This window comes from Poecilia mexicana, unplaced genomic scaffold, assembly GCF_051168715.1.
Source record: "Poecilia mexicana isolate PSO_F unplaced genomic scaffold, ASM5116871v1 scaffold_7, whole genome shotgun sequence".
Classification (NCBI taxonomy): Eukaryota; Metazoa; Chordata; class Actinopteri; order Cyprinodontiformes; family Poeciliidae; genus Poecilia; species Poecilia mexicana.
In genome coordinates this window covers 928,256-948,448 of record NW_028263376.1, presented here as the reverse complement: position 1 = coordinate 948,448, position 20,193 = coordinate 928,256, and the positions used below count along the sequence as shown (strand labels likewise).

The window sequence follows — 20,193 nt, the reverse complement described above, 5'->3', positions numbered from 1 at the left end:
ACGCGGGAAGCTGACGCCGCCGCTCCCGTCGATTAATAGAGAGAAAACAACTTACCAATCGAAGAACAAAGTTGTATCAATGAAGAGCTTGCGCAGCCTCTGGAGGGCGAGAAAATCCCCGCAGCTCCGACCGCAGTCTCGAGGCTACCAGCGACAAGCAGTAACCAAATTCTTATCACCTATCAACCTGCATGCGAGAAGATGAAAAAGGACTGAGCTGTCATTGTCACATGACTATATAGACTTACCAGTGTCACCGGGGGTCACACGTGACCATGTTGGTATAAGATTCTCGACCTGTGCATGCGCAAGAGTGATCATTCAGTGCTTTAGCACTGCCTCTGGTGGTCAGTAGGGATGAAATAGAACAGCAGATCCTCACACCCTCAGCATAAATATAGCTGTGGACAAGATCAGTGATGCCTATTGTTCTTGCAAGGCTGGGTAAGTCGGGCATTCATGGTTTTGAGGGTTACTTTTGGAATCAGTGATTTCTGTTTTTGGCAAATGTTTGAATGTGCCTAGGCCTGATAGACCTAGGCCTATCAGGCCTAGGCCTGATACTCGGAGCTAGCGTGGCTAACACGATTACAGTTTAGTAAAAAGCCTTTTCAGGTAAAATAAAATCATTAATGTGCGTCAGATACGGTACACATTGCATATTGATCTGTTCAGTTAACGTAAGACTGTGTGACATACAGGCTATAAGGTGTAGAAGTTGTATCGGTACTGCCATTATGCTGTACTTAGCTAAAAGGTTTTCATAATGGCTGTTTTTATTACTGAAGCTGTAAAGCAGAATATTTTGAGTGATAAATAATCACTTAAAATATCCCCATTCACTAAACACAAAGAAAGCAAAGCAATAATACTTACACCAGCACACACTCCTTTGTTCTTATTGATCCTACGATGGTTGAGCTGCAAATGCGGTTGTGCACAAGCTTTGATCCAAGCAAGGCATCCCGTTTCAGATTTTGGAAAACTGTGAATTTTAGTTCCACAAATACGATCAGGATACCTGACATCGCCTGAACAGATACCCCACTGACAGTGGAGAACCATTCTTTTTCGAGTCCGGACGCAAAAACTTTCTGCCGGTCTGCTAGTCCACAATGTACAATGTGTTTACTACTGTAGCTTGTGTTTGTGAGATGGTCACGCACGTGGTAGCTGCGCTGTGACGTAAATGGGCATTAACCAATGAAACGCGGCCCCTGTGGTAAGGTCCATAGGGTCGGAAAGGTTGCTGGTGCCTATCTCCAGCTAACATTCAGGGCGAGAGGCGGGGTCATCCTGGACAGGTCACCAGTCTGTCATAGTACTTGGCCACACCATCCATTCGTTGTACTTGGCTTAATACAGCAAATGTTAAAAGAAAATTACTGCTGGAAATACAAATAAATATTTTATGGATTAAAAAATTTAAAATAATAATAGAAGAAAGTTAAATAACGGAAAATATTGGGGAGGGTCACGTGACCGAGAACCAGAATGGCAGCTCGGTGAATAACTCCGAGGACAGTGTCCGAAATTTCCTTTTAAAACCCTTGTAAAAGCTGTAAGTAAGGCTCGAAAGATACGACACTGATATGTCTAAAGCTTCGTCTGTGAAACAGTGCAAAATTTTTTTCAAGAAGATGCAAGACAGCCACCAAAACAGTCCAACGTGCGGTGAGGATGCTAATATGGCTACCATAGCTGAAGTGTTGGAAGAGCTAAAACCACTCCGGTCGGATTTTGGAGCAAAACTGGGTAGTACAGATGAAAGACTGACTGGAATGGCGAGCACTATGTCTGCACTGGAAGCTAAAGTGTCTGAGGTAAAACAAAACTTATTAAACCAGGCGGCTCATATGGAGCAGGCCGAGGCTCGCATTGCCGAAGTAGAAAGCTTGCTCGAAAAGCAGAAACATCGTTGGTTTCGGCAATGAAACAAATCCTGCTCCTTGAGGCTAAAACAGATGACCTGGAAAACCGAGGAAGGCGAAAGAATCAGCGTGTCTAAGGCATTCGAGAAGGAGCAGAGGGAAGGCAACCACTTTTTTACCTTATTAGCAACATGCTCCCGAAATGGCTGGAGCTCGCACCAGACAAGTTATTCACACTGGAGCGGGTACCCCGCACACCAGCCTCTGGGAAACCAAATCAGGGCAGAGCGGTTCTGATTTGCTTCTTAAAGTTCCCAGAGAAGGAATTTGTGTACCGAGAGGCAAGGAAAAAATATATTACACAAGATGGGGCCAAAATCACCTTTACACAGGATCTATCCGCGGAGACGGTACGGATCAGACGCGGGTTTCACCCGGTGGTGAAGCTGTTTGTTGACATCGGCGCATTCCGTGGATTCCAACACAATCCCTGCAAACTTCGGATCCTCTACTGTGGAAAGATCCATCTCTTCTCAAAGCCTCAAGAAGCTGAAAAATTTTACAAGACTCTTCCAAAATAAAGCACAGCGGATGCTTTTGATCAGTGAGTCATGAAAGACATACTGGTTAAGAAACAGGTAAACCGATAAGACATTTCATATGGATATTCCTGTTCTAAAAGAGCTGATCAGTGACGGAAAAATAAACAGGATAAGTTCTAAGTTAATGGGCAGTTTATGTAAACATAACTGATTGCTTTTATGTACTCACGTATTCTAAGCCTAATTTGAACTGTTTTAGAATTTATGCTAAAAGCTAAGCCTTAAATAAGTTATTACCGTTCTATCAAGGGTTAATGGTATTATTTTATTTTAATGGTTAGTAGACACTGTCTACTCTGTGTGGAGTTTTGGTGAGGTCATGTTGACTAGTTGCTCCTCAGTGTTGTGGATCAACATCCTCCTGGTTCGGGAGGGGTGGGAGGGATTTCGGATAAAGAAATGCAAAAGTTCAGTTGGGGATTGTTCATAACTAGTTCTGTATCTTGTATGGTTGAATGTGTGAATGTATGTGCAAACCTGTAACTTCTTGTTTTAAGAACCAGATATGATAAATTAACGACAGAGAAAGTGGCAAAAAACTTAATGTGGACAAAACAAGCATTTTATGATCAAGGAGAAAAGGCCGGTAAATTATTGGCTTGGAGGATGAAACGGATGCAAGCGGAAAGAGCAATTAAAAGCATAAAATCAAAATCGGACATTTTAACCACAGACCCTTCAGAAATGGAAATTTTAGAGAATTCTACAAAACCTTATATAAGTCTGAATATTCTGGAAACGAAGAATCACAAACTACATTTCTTAATCAATTAAAATTCAAAACCCTTTTAGAGGAAGAGAAAACAACTCTTGATAATCCTTTAACAATAAAAGATCTATCTGAAGCAATAGACAGCATGAATAGCGGTAAAACACCAGGTCCTGATGGACTTCCAATAGAATTTTATAAAGCATTTTCAGTACTATCTTTACCTATTTTATTTTAGTGTAATAGTAAACTAAATCATCTGATATGGAGAAGACAACCAAAGGAAATATTTTAAATATCAAAATTACAAGCTGGAATGTCAGAGGAATAAGACAGCTAACTAAATTGAAACAAGTATTAGACCGACTAAAATATTTGAAATCTAAAATAGTTTTCCTACAAGAATCTCATTTGATTGAGCCAGAAATACATCAGATAACCAAAATATAGCAGGGTCAGGTATATAGCTCTTCCTTTACTTGTAACGCCAGAGGAGTTATTATTCTTATAATACCATTTCAAACTATAAGGTCAATCAAAGACCCATATGGGAGACATATTATTGTGCACGAACATATTTCAAAATTAAAACTAAATCTGATAAATATTTATGGGCCTAACAATGATAATCCATCCATTTATGAAAATTTATTCTTAACCTTGCCAACCCTGGAGGGACTTTATATGATAGGAGGGGACTTTAATTGCACCCTAAACCCAAGTCTGGATAAATCTACTCAAATCGATACCAGTCATACACAAATCAGGAAAATACTTCTTAACTATATAAAAGATTTAAGAATAAATGAAGTATGGAGAACAAGGAACCCAAATAACAGGGAATTTTCATGTTATTCAAGCACACACCAATACCATTCGCGAATTGATTATTTTCTCATCTCCGTGGAGTTATTGCCTCATGTGGAGAACTTCTGGTATAATAGTATTGTAATTAGTGATCATGCTGCAGTGTCCCTGGAAATTAAAGTAAATAAGATTGGTGAAATGATGGAGGATGCAGATACTTTTGCTAAAAGACTCAAAATTTGTTACATTTATAGAAACGTGCATTGACAAATATTTTGAAATGACTAAAGATGAAACCACAGCTAGTATTAGATGGGAAGCTTTTAAAGCCTATATTAGAGGAGAAATTATCAGCTATCGCAGCAATAAAAATAAACAATATAACCAAGATTTAAAATCACTAGAGACAAATTAAATCCAACTTTATCAGAGCAATGATCCTACAAAATTACACAAACTTATTGTTTTAAGAACCATATATGATAAATTAACGACAGAGAAAGTGGCAAAAAACAATGTGGACAAAACAAGCATTTTATGATCAAGGAAAAAAGGCCAGTAAATTATTGGCTTGGAGGATAAAACGGATGCATGCGGAAAGAGCAATTAAAAGCATAAAATCAAAATCTGACATTTTAACCACAGACCCTTCAGAAATAAATGAAAAGTTTAGAGAATTCTACAAAACTTTGTATAAGTCTGAATATTCTGGAAACGAAGAATCACAAACTACATTTCTTAATCAATTAAAATTCAAAACCCTTTTAGAGGAAGAGAAAACAACTCTTGATAGTCCTTTAACAATAAAAGATCTATCTGAACCAATAGACAGCATGAATAGCGGTAAAACGCCAGGTCCTGATGGACTTCCAATAGAATTTTATGAAAAATTTAAAAATAAATTAATCCCACCACTTCTCAACATGTATGAAGAATCATATAAAACTGGAATACTCCCAGACTCACTGAGATTAGCTACAATAACTCTTTTGCTAAAACCAAACAAACCCCCAACTGAATGCTCCTCATATAGAGGAATCAGTCTTATGGGATGTGATACAAAGATTTTGTGTAAAGCTCTCTCTAGGAGATTAGGTAAATACCTACCCAATTTAATAATAGATGATCAACAAGGATTTATTTAAACAAGACAAGGATACCATAATATAAGACGGGTTCTTAATGTATTACATGAAAAACATAATTGTAAGGACACAGTGATGTTATCATTGGACGCTCATCAAGCGTTTGATAGAATAGAGTGGAATTATCTGTTTGAAGTTCTCCCCAAATATGGACTGGGTGAAACCTTTCTAAAATGGATATGACCACTATATACTGATCCGACAGCACAAGTTTTAACCAATAATAACATGTCAAAACCTTTTAATTTACAACGGTCAACTTGACAGGGCTGCCCCCTGTACACCACTGCTTTTTGTATTGGCAATAGAACCTCTGGCGATGGCGGTTAGAGCAAATCCAGGAATATCAGGTATTAGAATTGGAGGAAGAGATCATCTCATTTCTTTGTTTGCAGATGACATATTTTTCTTAAGTAATTTGAAGATCAGTATTCCAAATTTGTTAAATCCAATAAAAGAGTTCAGTGAATTTTCAGGATATAAAATTAATAATTCTAAATCAGAGTTAATGTTTCTTAATGAAGAAGAAAGGAGAAGTCCTATTGTGGCTACCCCATTTAAAACAACTACAAAAGGTTTTACATATTTAGGCATTAAGATCACCCCATTCCTCAGTGAAATAAGCACAGCAAATTATAATCCCCTTGTGGAAAAAGTCACAGAAATGCTAAATCAATGGTCAAATGTACCTATATCCATGATAGGCCGAATAAATTTATTAAAAATTACAATCTTGCCCAAATTTTTATACTGTTTCCAAACACTTCCATTGCCACTGACCGACTCATTTTATGACAGTCTGGACAAACTATTTAATCAATTTATTTGGAGTGATAGAAGAGCAAGACTCCATTTAAAGCTACTCTATTTGCCCTATGAAAGAGGTGGACTTAAAGTCCCTAATCTCAGATGGTATTATATGGCCGCCCAACTAACATCAGCTACTCATTACTTTTGTCTGATGGCACCTCCAGCTTGGGTAGACATTGAACAGCAATCTGTTCCAGATTTCCCCTTAAACACCTTCCTATATTCTTCAGATAAAAAGACACTTAAAAAAACAACACAAAGAACCCTTTCTTAAAAAATACAATTATAATTTGGCATGCAGCACATAAACATATGGGTGGCCATCCAGAGCTGTCACAATTTACCCCTATTTGGGGTAATGAAAGGTTCACTCCAGGGAAAAATGATGGAGGATTTAAACTATTGAAAACCAAAGGCATTCAGAAAATTAAAGATCTATATGCCGATGGCATGTTTCTTACTTTCGATCAGATACCCCCAAAGCATTTTTTAAATACTTGCAATTGAAAAATTATATGTCATCAAAACTGAAACGGACATTCCACCCTTAACAAAAATAGAAGAGGTGTGCGTTGGGGACTTAAAAGGGAAAAGTTTTCTTTCTTTGTTCTATAATTTGTTGATGCTTTCCTCTAAGGACTCTGCAATGGATAAGTTAGACCCTTGGAGAAGAGATACTCTTGAAGATATTGATGAGGAAGACTGGAATCAGGCCTGTTTAAAAGCACAAAATCAATCGATAAACACACGACTTAAACTTCTGCAATATAAATGGCTCATGAGAACCTATAGAACACCAGTTAGGCTTCATCATATGTCCAGTGATATTCCAGATACTTGCACTAAATATGCTTATTTGAAAAAGGAACCCTTCTCCATTGTATGTGAGAATGTCTTAAAATTCAGAAATTTTGGAAGGATGTTATTAGGTGTCTATTTGATTTGTTTAGGGTGAAAGTCCCATTAGAGGTCAAAATCTGTGTTCTAGGAATATACCCAGTGGAATTTAAACAATCACAGATTAAAACTAAATTGATAGACTATGGACTTCTTCAAGCCAGAAGATCTATTGCATAATGCTGGAGGAGCATGGACGCGCCCTCCGTGGGACTCTGGAAGAAAGAAATTGCAAATTCACTCGGACTGGAAAAACTAACATACATCGCCAAGGGTAAACAGCGGGACTTTGAGAACCTGTGGGGAGCCATATATGAGGATCATAGGGACTGAAGGCGGAGCTTAATAATGAGTGTCTTGAATGACTGTCTTGTCTACAGTTTCTATTTATATACTGTCTTGTTATTTTTCTCTGTTCTAATTTAAAGGGTTTTGTATATTTTTGGAACTAAACAAATGCAGGTTTGAATGGTGAGTGAATATGAATGCATAAGCAGATGTTTATAATGTTAAGTTGATTGTTTGTAAATATATGTCCTAAAAGAGAAAATTCAATAAAATATATTTTTTTTAAAAAACAGAAAACATTAGGGCAATTATCAGACTAATATTCTGTATGTTATATTGTTGCTATATAAAATGTTTAGTTCTCATTAAAATATTGCAGGTCAAAGAGAAATAACTCAGTAATATTATTTTTCAGTTTTTATTTGGGGGGGAAATTAGATTTTTGTCCCCTAAGTACTTTCAACTTTACAATTTTTGCTGTAGGAAGTTTGAACATGGCTGAAATAAAAAGTGGGTACATTTGATTGTTCCAGGCTTTTTAAGGCAGAATGGACTAAAATTGAGCTTCTGGACTCAATCATGTTGAAAATGTGTGAATATTTCTTAAAAATGAAGCTATTAAATGTATTTGAAATGAAGTTAAAAGGTGCAATGGGCAAGAGGTTGACATTTATTTTTTCTCAACCTGAGCTAGTTTGCATTCTGAAAGAGAAAACAACCTGCTGTTTTCTCCATATGTGTAGAATTAGGATTTGGGTTGAAAGCCCAGAATCCATTTCTGTTAAAGAAAACATCCAGTCCTGGCAGAACCGAAATGAGGATGTGTTTATGGTCTGGTGAAACCAAACTTGGAACTGTTCAAGGTAAAGAGAGACTTCTCCTGTTTTCGTCCACATCACAGCATTTATCCTAATCAACAAAATAGTGACCTCATCAGGAACATTTTGAATGCCATAGTTCAGAACTGACAGAAAGTCCTGACGGTCTGACCGATACGATGACCTTTTCACTGCAAGGTGGGCAAACACTGAGACCAGATGTGGAGCCAAAAAGTTTAAATCATGGTTCAACAAAATATTAGTTTTATGGTGTGAACACTGGTGTTTCCAGGTTACTTCAGCTCTTTTACTTTTATATTTTTCCCCTCAAACAGACTTCTTTGTTTTTCAGTGGAACTGTACTGGAAAAAATGTCATTTCATAAGAGGAAAATAGTTGAAATGAGTCATTATTTTTTAATGACATTTTAACAGTCCTGTGTACAAATTTGACACAAACTGTGTGTGAGTATCAGGGGCGCGGTAAAGGGGTGAAAAGTGATGACAATTCTAGGGGCCCTGACCAGCAGGGGGCCCTCCACAATTTAATTATTTATATTTTGTTCATAGAAATAAAATTTTAAAAACCGGGATCCTGTCAAATGCAAAATTAATCATATTGTATTTTCAAAGATTCTTTTTAGCAGTAAAATTTTAATATTACCCCTCCCAGACCAAAAAACACACATCCGTTTTTGCCCTGAACTCCCCCCTGGATCTGTATGAAATAGTTGGTTCCTGCTTGGAACGCTTGACTGTGACGCAGCTGCAGTCAGTAGAAGCTGCGACCACGAATGACTGTGCCAGTTACTATGCTGCTAAGAAAAGTTATAAAATCAGGTTTTCAAAAACAAAATAGAGAGAGAGAGAGAAAAGCAAGAGTGTTAATTTATAACCCAGTTTTTCTCCAAGAGAGGTGAGTAGACTGTGTGAGATTGTCAACCATTTAGCCGAGTTAGCTTAGCTACAGAATGCTGTTTGCCTCCATTTCACTAGCATTTAATGAATTAAGGAAAAAAAATTACCAACATATTCATATATTTAACTTGTCCCTGTACCTTTTACAGGTTGTCCCTGTACCTGTAAAAGGTACAGGGACAACAGATGAGTCAGTCAGCAGCAGCTCTAACCCACGTCCCTCCTGACCTGTCCTTTCCTGAGTGAAATTAAAGCTGCAGTATGTAACTTTTATCTAATTGTTTGTTTGTTTTTTCACATATTTTTTAAAACTGTCATTATGTTGTGACAGTAATGTGAAAAATCTATTTCCTCTGCCTTCTCCCAGTGCTAGAAACAACCAGTCAGTGGCAGGAGAGTTTTAGTGCTGTCAATCACAATCTCATGTGGTGCTGCTCTTCCTTCCTCCCCCTTGATTTGTGCCGTGCTGCAGCTAGCATAGCACAGACTGCAGATTCAAACTGTGAATGCTCAGTTTAGTTAGCATAGTTAAAAATGATGGCAGATAAACGGTTTCTTGTAAATGATAAGTTGTTTCTCCACCATTAGCACATTTAGCAGTGAGTGAATGAGGCTAATTGACAGTGCTAACAGCGTCCTACTAGTTCTGATTGGTTGTTTTGGTCAGAACGGTGCATTACTTTAACCAGTAATAGTAATTCAGGAAGGAGATGGAAGAGATTGATTGTTTTCACAGATTATCTGTCTCATAACAAACGGCTACGACATCGTGACAGCTTTAACAAATATGGAGAAAACATATTTTTTATTAAAGTTATATACTGCAGCTTGAATAAAATGCAACTACATAGCATTTTTGAGAAGTCTGGATTGCTTTATGTGTATTTTGCACGTTGCTTTTGACTTGCTTATGGGGAGAGACATTTCAGTAATCTAAAACTAATAGAAAAAATTTAAGCAACCTACTTTCATACTGGATGTGGACTGTTGGATGTTACATTCATGAGCACTAAATATTGTGCTAATTATCACAATTGAACCAAAGAAAGCAAGGCAGATAGATGCAACCCTTTAAAATTGTGACGCTTTTTATGGGTCAAATAAACTCAAAAAATTGTAACAGCAGCTGTGTGGGGGGTGGGGAGTGAGGGGGGGCAATCTAATTTTTTGTCAGGGGGCCCAAGATTTCTGGCGGCGCCCCTGGTGAGTATATAAACCTGGCATTTTGTTTACCAGCTGTTAAATAAAGGATCTGTTTTTGATTTAAAAAATTAAAAAAAACATAGAAAACCCCTGCAGTTTTTCAGTGAGAATCAGAAACATCCTGGATGATATCTTTCTGAAAAACGTGGTTGTGTTAGCCCGGGGGCTCAGGCTGTGTTATGAACTTAATATCTCACAGCAGCCTGACCTTTTATCTGTTGTCTCTCTTCATCCAGGTGAGTGAGGAGCTTATCCGCGTCGCTATCTTGTGGCATGAGATGTGGCACGAGGGCCTTGAGGAAGCTTCTCGTCTTTACTTTGGCGAGCGTAATGTAAAGGGCATGTTTGCTGTGCTGGAGCCACTACACGCCATGATGGAGAGAGGACCACAAACCCTCAAAGAGACTTCATTCAACCAGGCTGGTGTCAGACTTTTACAAAGTGCACTTTTGGCTTTTCCTTTGATGTTTAGCATGTTTTCTGGTTCATAGGCAAGGCCAATTTATTTCTATAGTACATTTTGTGTACAAGGCAGTTTATAGTGCTTTATAGAAAAATCAAGAATAAGAGTTCCCAAACAGATCAAATTCATTGGTACAAATTTAAAACATAAGAAATATGAGGAAAGAATCATTGACTAATGGGAAAAAAAATATAGGCAACATATTTTCAGCTGTCACATGCACAGATATAAAAGCTGTGTAATGCAGTCACAGTCATACAGTTACCAAAATTACATAAAATAGTTATTCTCCGACTGTTTAAATTCAGGCTGAATTTAAATAGTGTGTGACTGCATGACACAGCTGTCATGTAACCAACAACAAACCCAAATGGAATGCGCTCCTTTAGGAAAACAGTCGCTTAACAAAGTGGGCTTTGTATCTCTAAACTCCACACAGTAGGTGTGTTACAGTGACTGTATTTCATAATATTTTCCCATTTATTGATGCTCTCATTTGAGGAGAAAATAGTAAAACTAACAATCCCAACTACAGGCAGTTTTGGGGAGTTTTAAACATTAATTAGGATTTGTTGTGACAAAAGCAAATCACAATTTTATGATAAGAAATTTATCATGATAAACGAAATGATATGATACATGCCCACCACTAGTGAGCAGGCCATTACAGTAGTCTGACCTTCTGGGGACAAAAGCATGGATTCAGGTTTCAAGGTCTGTTTTAGACACTATTCCCCTCCTGCTGCCAGTGACACATAGACTTATCTGCATAGTTGAGTTAGGACACATTATAGTTCTGAGTTAACTGGCACACTGGAAGCATGAACAAGTTGAACAGTAAGGGTCCAAAGATTGACCCCTGAGGAACCCCACAGGTCTAACAGTTTCTAAGATCAATAAAATATCTGCACTCATTGAGAAAGAACCAATTTAAAGCCATACATATGAAAATATGTCACTTTGTTTCATGGTTGTTGGTGTTGCTTCATCTAATGCATCAACTGATTTTTTTTTTCTCACTTTTCATCTCCATTTTTCTTTTTCCAGGCTTACGGCAGAGATTTGATGGAGGCCCAGGATTGGTGCAGGAAGTACATGCGCTCTGGGAATGTGAAAGACCTGACGCAGGCCTGGGACCTTTACTACCACGTGTTCAGACGCATCTCCAAGCAGCTTCCTCAGGTTGGTGGAAAGGATCCGATTGCTGTTTTGTAACCAAACAAGAACAAATAGTTAGCTTTATATACTTTCACTTTATTTTGAAAAAACACAAAATCTTACCAGGGATTTCTAGTGCAAATGTCTTGGTACACTTCAAATAAGACAAAAATAACTTTTCATCTAGATGTTGGAGCTGGCTTTGAGTCAATAATTTCCTAATACTGATGAAAAAGTATTGGTTCCATTGATTATTTCACTTTCAACATGAGAAAAATGTCTTGCTATAAGCGAAATATCTGACAATGGAACCAATACTTTTTCATCAGTATTAGGGTATTATGGACTCAACACAAGCTTCTATATCTTGCTGAAAAGTTACTTGTAAGTTATTTTTGTGTTATTTATAGTGTACTATAACATTTGCAGTAGAAACTAGACCAAAATAACTGGGTAATATTTTTATTACCCAGTTATAAATATTTTATAAAAGCTGGATTGTAGACATTTTTTATAAGCATATTTGTGAGCCTGCCTCTTTGTTATTAAATTCAATATAATTTCAGATTTTTCTATAACTTTTCTTCTGGTTAACTTAGAAAGTGAGCTATTATTGTTACAGGTTAGTTTTCTAAACTACAGAAAAGCAACTGTTAGGGATGCTCAAATATGAAAAATTGGACTGATATTGATATCTGATAGTAACACCGGTATTATGCCAGATTTACCAATATTTCATTTCATAATTTTTTTTATCCGATTACTCGATTAATCGTAAGAATAATCGATAGATTACTCGATTACTAAAATATTTGTTTACAACAGCCCTATGTGAAATCAAACTCTGATGTGGACCAAGCAAGTGAACTCTGGTCCCTAAAAACCTCAATTTGGTCCTGGTTGAAGTGAAGTGTAGATATAAGCGGACCAGAAGCAGGAAGCCGACTACAGCGTAGGGCAGGGGGTGTCAAACATACGGCCCGCGGGCCGGAACCGGCCCGCAAGGAGGTTCAATCAGGCCCGCAGGATAATTTGAAAGTGGAAAAAAATGCATAAAAGACATGGATTTATTTTTTTAATTAAATGCAATTCATGAATTATCTGCTAGGGGCGCACTGTTCGCAACATCTGCTGCTTGTTATGACTTGTTTATATCCTGTTCTGTACCTGCCCACTACACCCTAATTAGCAAAAATGGCGTTATCAAAAAAGAGAAAAGTGGATAAAGAGTGTAGAATTTTCCAAGAAAAATGGACCACGTCGTATTTATTTACGGAAACGCATGGTAAACCTCTGTGCTTGGTGTGTTTGCAACAAGTTGCCATATGTAAGGAATATAATATTCGGCGCCACTACGAGACTCACCACAGCGCAAAATATGACAGCTTACAAGGACAACTGAGAACGGATAAGGTCAACGAATTTCTGGCGGTCCTGAGGAAACAGCAGTCAACTTTCACCTGGAGCCGAGAAGTCAGTGAAGCCGCGGTAAAAGCCAGCTACCTAATTGCTAGTGAAATAGCATTAGCATCAAAGCCGTATTCCGACGGTGACTTTGTTAAAAGATGCGTGATGAAGGCGGCTGAACTCGTATGTCCCGAGAAGCGACAAGCTTTTGCCAATATCAGCCTGACGAGGAACATTATAGCAGAGAGGATTTCGGAACTATCGGCAAATTTAGACAGCCAATTGAAACAGAGAGTCGGGTCATTTATTGCATTTTCCGTTGCAATTGACGAGAGCACTGACATCACGGATGTGGCTCAACTGGCGATATTTATTCGTGGAGTTGATGAGACATTGACTGTTACTGAAGAGTTTGTTGAGTTGGTGCCTATGATGGACACAACAACAGCCGAGGACATTTTCGGGTCTGTCGTTGCTGCACTGGACAGAGTTGGAGTGGAATGGTCCCGCGCTGTCAGCATTGCTACAGATGGCGCACCATCCATGATCGGAAAGAAAGCAGGTGTCGTGACAAAGTTCAGAGAGAAAGTGCAAGCCCTTAATGGAGGAGATCGTTTCTGGACATTTCACTGTATTTTGCACCAGGAGGCATTGTGTTGCAAGTCCTTGAAAATGGACCACGTCATGGAGGTGGTTGTTCGCACTGTAAATTTCATCCGAGCCAGAGGGCTAAATCATCGTCAGTTTGAAACCCTTCTCAGTGACAGCAACATTACACACAGCCTGCCATACCAAAGTGAAGTGAGATGGTTAAGCCGAGGCGCTGTGCTGATGCGTTTCTTTGATCTATGAGAGGAAATCAGACAGTTCATGGAGAAAAAAGGAAAACCTGTGTCGGAATTACAATCCCAGGAATGGCTACAGGACCTTGCATTTTTGGTTGATATTACTGAACACTTGAACAGTCTGAACAAAATGTTGCAAGGCCGCAAAAAAGTTGTCACACAGTTTTCTGACAAAATACATGCATTTAAGTTGAAGCTGGCTTTGTGGGAGACGCAACTGGCAAGTGGAGACCCTGCTCATTTCCCCTGTCTGAGAGATGTGTGTGTGTGACCACACCTGATGCAGACGTGAAACGGTACAAAGACAAGATTGCAGGATTACTGTGGGAGTTTAATAAACGATTTCAGGTATTTGGTGAACTTGAGACAGAATTTTCAGTTGTTCGCTCACCTTTCACAGTTAAAGCTTCTGATCTGCCTGTCGACATCCAGCTAGAGATAATTGATTTGCAATGTGACGCAGATTTGAAGGGCAAATTTGCCTCCGTAGGTCTGGACACCTTTTATCAGTATCTACTACCAGGGTACCCCAAATTAACAGCCCTGGCTGCTAAAATTTTGTGCATGTTTGGGACAACCTACCTTTGTGAACAAATTTTCTCAGTAATGAGTATCTATAAAACAAAAATGCGTTCAAGGCTCACACACAAGCACTTAAATGACATTCTGAAAGTGACAGCTAGTCAGGACATGACACCTGATGTTGATGCACTTGTGCAGGCCAAAAGATGCCAAGTTTCAGCAACAAAAACAAGTCCAGACTAGACTAACGTCTTTAAAATGCCTTGCATTTTGAATTTGCAGATACTGTTTCCATTAAAAGAATACAGCTCTGTGAAAATGAATACTTACTGTGGTGATGAATGTGTGTGAAAAATGTGCAATGTAATGTTAGCCTTTCTTTATAAGTCTCTTGTAATCATAAAGTTCATTACTATAATTTTCAACACCAGTTACTTAAAGTTTGTGCAATTTTGTGAAATGTTTTGTAAAAGTGTTGTTCAATACATTTTGAGTTAAATTTCACATTTCACAATGTCCTTGTGCTTCTTTACACCAAAACAAAGGGAAGACATGATATTTTGGTTATTTATAGCTATAACTTTAATGGTCCGGCCCACGACGTCTACCTAGGGGTCATATGTGGCCCGCGATGTGAAATGAGTTTGACACCCCTGGCGTAGGGCATTCTGGGTAAATACAATCAAAACGGACACACTAGCCTGGCGCTAACTGGAGATAAGGATCATGGTCTTTTACCAAAGAGAGAGGAGAAATCCTACAACCACCAAAGTCTGACAACACTTTCTTTTCTTCCATTTGGTAAAGAAGGAAGTTGCGCTCAGTGGGTGCGTTCACACTGCACCTGAAGTGACCCTATTCTGATTTTTTTGACATAATGCGACCTGTATCCGATCTTTTCATGGCAGTGTGAACAGCACAGGTCGGATTATTTTTTGAATGTGACCCATATCCGATACGTATCCGATTCAAATGCGATCTAACGTCCAGGTCGCATTCATCTAAACTGAACGTCACTGTTTCTTAACAAATCTCACTATTCTGCGTCCTGATACACGCAAGTGGGAAGAAAAACAACAACCATGACAGACTATATGAGGATTAAGTTGTTAATATGTTTCTCCGGCCGGACAACAACTTCAAATATGTAAGCTAAGCTCCACCGTTCGCCTCCATGTTTACTTCTGCAAACACTGAGCACTTCTTCTTTTTATGGCAGTTGGTAGAACACTGAGAACGCTGACGCTATTGCGCCCTCTGCGCATGCGGGACACTTTCAGGTCGTTTGCCCGTTCACACTGCAGAACGCATACAGGTTGCAATTATTGGCAGTGTGAACGGCCCCGGGAAAAAAATCGGAATTGCCAAAAAATTGGAATTGGGTCACTTCAGGCTGCAGTGTGAACGCACCCAGTGTCTTCTTCAGACATTTCCATGTTGTTTCCTTCAGTGGTTCTTGGTGGGGAGGGGAACAGATTATTCAAAGGGGTTTGTTTGACTCAGAGCAGTGTCAAGGTGAACCACAGCAGCTGCAAATGTAACAAATGTTGCAACTTTGGTCTCCAGTGGAACTTAGTCTGTAAGTCTATGAGGCATGAAAACAGAGACAGAGACAAGCTCTGTACCAGAGAACATTTCTCTTCATTCTAATGGCTGTTAAAGACCTGCTGAGTGTCTCTAAACACATGGAAATCTAACATCATCTTATCTTATTACAGCTGTCCAAAATTTTCAATAACCTCAGTGATATTTTTTACATATTGTATTTTCTTCCTTAAAAATACCCCAGTATTATTTTGAAGCTCTGTCAAAATTTGACTATGAACATTTCTAAGAATTTTACGTAAAATTAAATAAAAAGTCTGATTCACTTTAAGAATCGGGTCCAGTTCACTTTAAAATCCAGGTCCGGTCCGGTTCATCTTAAAATGAGAATGGAATGGAGCCTGTTCCTCCTGCTGTTGTCTCACTGTTGCAGAATCATTCTGTCTGCAGCTTTTACACCAAAGAAGAAACAGACACACTAATGCTGCTCGTCATTCTAGCACCACCTCGCTCCCTGCTGGGACATTTCAGAACGCAGCACAGAAAAACCCAGCAGTATAACAGCATGCTAAGAGCAGAGACAATATTTGACCACAGGACGTCAACAGCAACAAATCATCTGCTGGATTCATCCAAACAGCAGATTTGGAGCCAGCCAGAGCCAGCTCCATGTCTGGTGACTATCAAACTCTTTCAACTCTGGTTAAGGTCTCCAGATCCAGCAAACTCATAGAGAAACTTATAATTACGGGTTGTCCGCGTTGCATCTTAACTTCAGCAAGGTGGAACCTCAACCTCTGTATAAGCCAGTGTCTGGTAGCATTTGCATGGCTTTAGGCTCTATTATTGTTTTTTTTTTTTGAAGCTCAGCAGACTCCACAGTAATTGTCTGTTCCTGTCCTACATGCTTGCCTCACAGCTCACCTCCCTGGAGCTGCAGTACGTTTCTCCCAAGCTGCTGATGTGTCGTGACCTGGAGCTGGCTGTGCCTGGCACGTACGACCCCAACCAGCCTATCATTCGCATCCAGTCCATCGCTCCCTCGCTGCAGGTCATCACCTCCAAGCAGCGCCCACGGAAGCTCACCATCATGGGTAAGATGAGGAAATTGCAGTAATACATGGCTGCTGTGAGCCCCGTTTACAGGAGCTGAGCAGATTAGAGAGCGCTGGCTCAGGCCCAAACAGGAAGCCGCCTCGGGGTCAGAGGTTAAGAATTTATTTAAAATTCATCTTCTGGGGGAAGGTTTGTGTGGGGCTAATAGAGGAGCATCAATCCTTCATTTTCTGCAGCTGAAGGAAGGCAGAATGGTAATTGCAAAACAACCAGAATACATTGATTTGTCACCTCAACCTGTTTTCATATAATTACCCAGTCATATTTTTATATTTTCTGTCAACTTAACATATTTTAATACAAAAACATAGTGGATCACTGGTGGACCACCTCAGCACCCCGACCACCAGGCTTACCAAGTTTTCTGGGGGAAACCCTGAAGGAGAAATCCTTCTTCTGCTGTTGCCTAGTTGTCAGTAATGAAATATAACAGTGAAGATGATTTGAAATGACACAGGAGCCACTTTGCCCATCAGTCGCAGCTTCACACCGATTCGCTGGACGTTTTTCTGCTTTGTTCTTATGTCAGTCATCAGTGTTACACAGTCTGTAAAAGATGATGGGTAATATTTAATCTGACTTCTGGAGCAAGACTTTATTAAGAGTTGTCACAGCGACGCAGAAGGCTTAAATTTACCACCGACACTCCATCGCTGCTGCAGCTAGTAAGAGGATGAGCACTACAGGAAATGCTTCCTGTTGGTGAAATTATGGGTCAATTAATTTTCCTCAAGCACAGGTCTGTCAGTCTGAGGCAGTCCAGTTCCTTCAGAGGATAAAACTTCATCCAGAATACTTCAGATCTAGGTTTTACACGTTTTTTATTTTATTTAGCTTTGACCTGAGATATTCAACTTTAGTATCCATTAGTTCTATTTCATCCCTACTGTCCGCCAGAGGCCGTGTTTCAAGCACTGAAAGATCATTTTTGCGCATGTCGAGAGCTTCTGTGCCGAAGGTACCGACTGCTTCCCCGCTGTAGTGCCCTTGGGGCTGCTGTCATTGCGGCCCTTCCAGATGTGGTTGAACGGCTTGAATCTAGACCCCACACAGAACACTCATCATCTCAGAAGACTTCAGGAGGGGCCTCAGTGTCTTTGGTCTCTGTCCCAATGGAGGGTGAGGTTGTTTGTGACGACAGGGGTCCCGCTCGGTTCGCTCCCGTGTCGTCGGAAAGTTGTCTGTACGGGTGCATCCTCCATGGGCAGGGTGCAACCTGGCGGGGTCAAATGGCAGATGGGAGATGGTTCCAGCAGCAGAGCAGGGAACACATCAATGTCCTGGAATTACAGGCTGTGCTTCTGGCTCGTCGGAGTTTTCTTCCAGGCCAGGGGAAGCATGTGCTGGTGAGGTCAGATAACACCACTGTGGTTTTTCACATCAACCACCAGGGGGTACCAGGTCAAGGAAACTGTTGTGCTTGACTCAACGGCTTCTGACCTGGGCAGCTTCATACTTGGCCAGCCTCAGAGCGGCCTACATCCCAGGGCCACAGAACATGCCAGCAGATTTTCTATCCCGTCAGAAACCACTTCCAGGAGAGTGGAAGCTTCACCAAGAGGTAGTGGAGTGCATCTGGAAGGTCTTTGGCAGGGCGGACGTAGACCTCTTTGTCTCAAGGAACACATTTCACTGTCCCCTTTGGTACTCCTTGGACGACAATGGCCCTCTGTGTCACGATGCGCTGGCACACGACTGGCCCCGGACCCTCCTTTATGCCTTTCTACCATTCAGCCTACTTTTTCAGATTCTCGTGAGGGTTCATCATAAGGGGCACAGGGTTTTGCCTTGCCCCTGCAAGGCCAGAGTCCACTTTTTCAAGATACACTGGGTGAGTAGGGCGTAGGGCTGAAACGATTCCTCGAATGATTCGAGTACCTCGATTACTAAAATTCCTCGAGGAAAATTTACCTGCCTCGAAGCTTCGTTAATTTATGTTTTATTAGTTAGCGCACCGTGTTCCGGCCGGGACTTCATTTGCGTTGCGCGGAGCTCTCACTTCCGCCTCTGAGTTGTTGACAAAAGCTAAGTCTCAGCGGCATAAAGTCCAATCTTCAAGATTGGCCCGTGGGGATTTTATGGATTGATGATAATGCCCGACTTTTTATCGTTTTTGGGGAACCAATAAGCATCCTTAAAATGACTGGGGGAATGCCTGGAGTACGGCAGCATTTCTCCTCCGGGGCTGCTGGTTGAAAGCGAACGGCGGGAAGAGCGCTGAGGTGAGCGTATACACTGAACAGGGCGGGCGGCTGAGTAGCTGATGCTTACCGTGTAAATGTAGCTTTACCGACGAACCGCACAATAAATTTCATATCCCGGTCTGAAGAAACTGGTGGTGGAGCGCATCGTACATGGCTGGTAGATGAGTTTCTGAGTGTGACCAGTGAAGGTGTCGTAAATATCCCGTATTGCTTCCCCCCGTGTTCGTCCCCCGGTCTAACGGTTCGTCAGTCCGCTGGTCTATTTCCTCCCCTCCACCCATCTTACGTTCGTTCATTCGCCCTCTCCTCCCACTCCAGGCGGCATTTCCCGTATTTTCAAACCCAAAGCGTGACAGGTTAGGTGGCAAGGTGAGTTTAATTAATCTATTAAACTCACTGAAGATGAATATATAAACTAAAAGCTGGATTGTAGACATTTTTTATAAGCATATTTGTGAGCCTGCCTCTTTGTTATTAAATTCAATATAATTTCAGATTTTTCTATAACTTTTCTTCTGGTTAACTTAGAAAGTGAGCTATTATTGTTACAGGTTAGTTTTCTAAACTACAAAAAAGCAACTGTTAGGGATGCTCAAATATGAAAAATTGGACTGATATTGATATCTGATAGTAACACCGGTATTATGCCAGATTTACCAATATTTCATTTTATAATTTTTTTTATCCGATTACTCGATTAATCGTAAGAATAATCGATAGATTACTCGATTACTAAAATATTCGTTTACAACAGCCCTAGTAGGGCGTACAATGGCTAATGCATGGGGGCCGTCCATGCGTCCTGTTTATGCTAACAAGTGGGCGGTCTTTGCGACCTGGTGCCGTGATAAAGGGCAGGACCCGGT

At 40.1% G+C, this 20,193-nt stretch overlaps 1 protein-coding gene across 2 annotated transcripts in view; it reads left to right on the top strand.

The window, feature by feature from the left end:
• mtor (mechanistic target of rapamycin kinase) overlaps positions 1 to 20,193 on the top strand; it is a 169,998-nt gene that overhangs the window by 130,766 nt on the left and 19,039 nt on the right. For both annotated transcript variants that reach the window (XM_088006846.1, XM_088006845.1), the window contains exons 44-46: positions 10,304 to 10,486; positions 11,578 to 11,712; positions 16,927 to 17,101. In XM_088006846.1, coding sequence (XP_087862972.1) covers positions 10,304 to 10,486; positions 11,578 to 11,712; positions 16,927 to 17,101 — 493 coding nt within the window. The remainder of the gene's footprint in view (positions 1 to 10,303; positions 10,487 to 11,577; positions 11,713 to 16,926; positions 17,102 to 20,193) is intronic.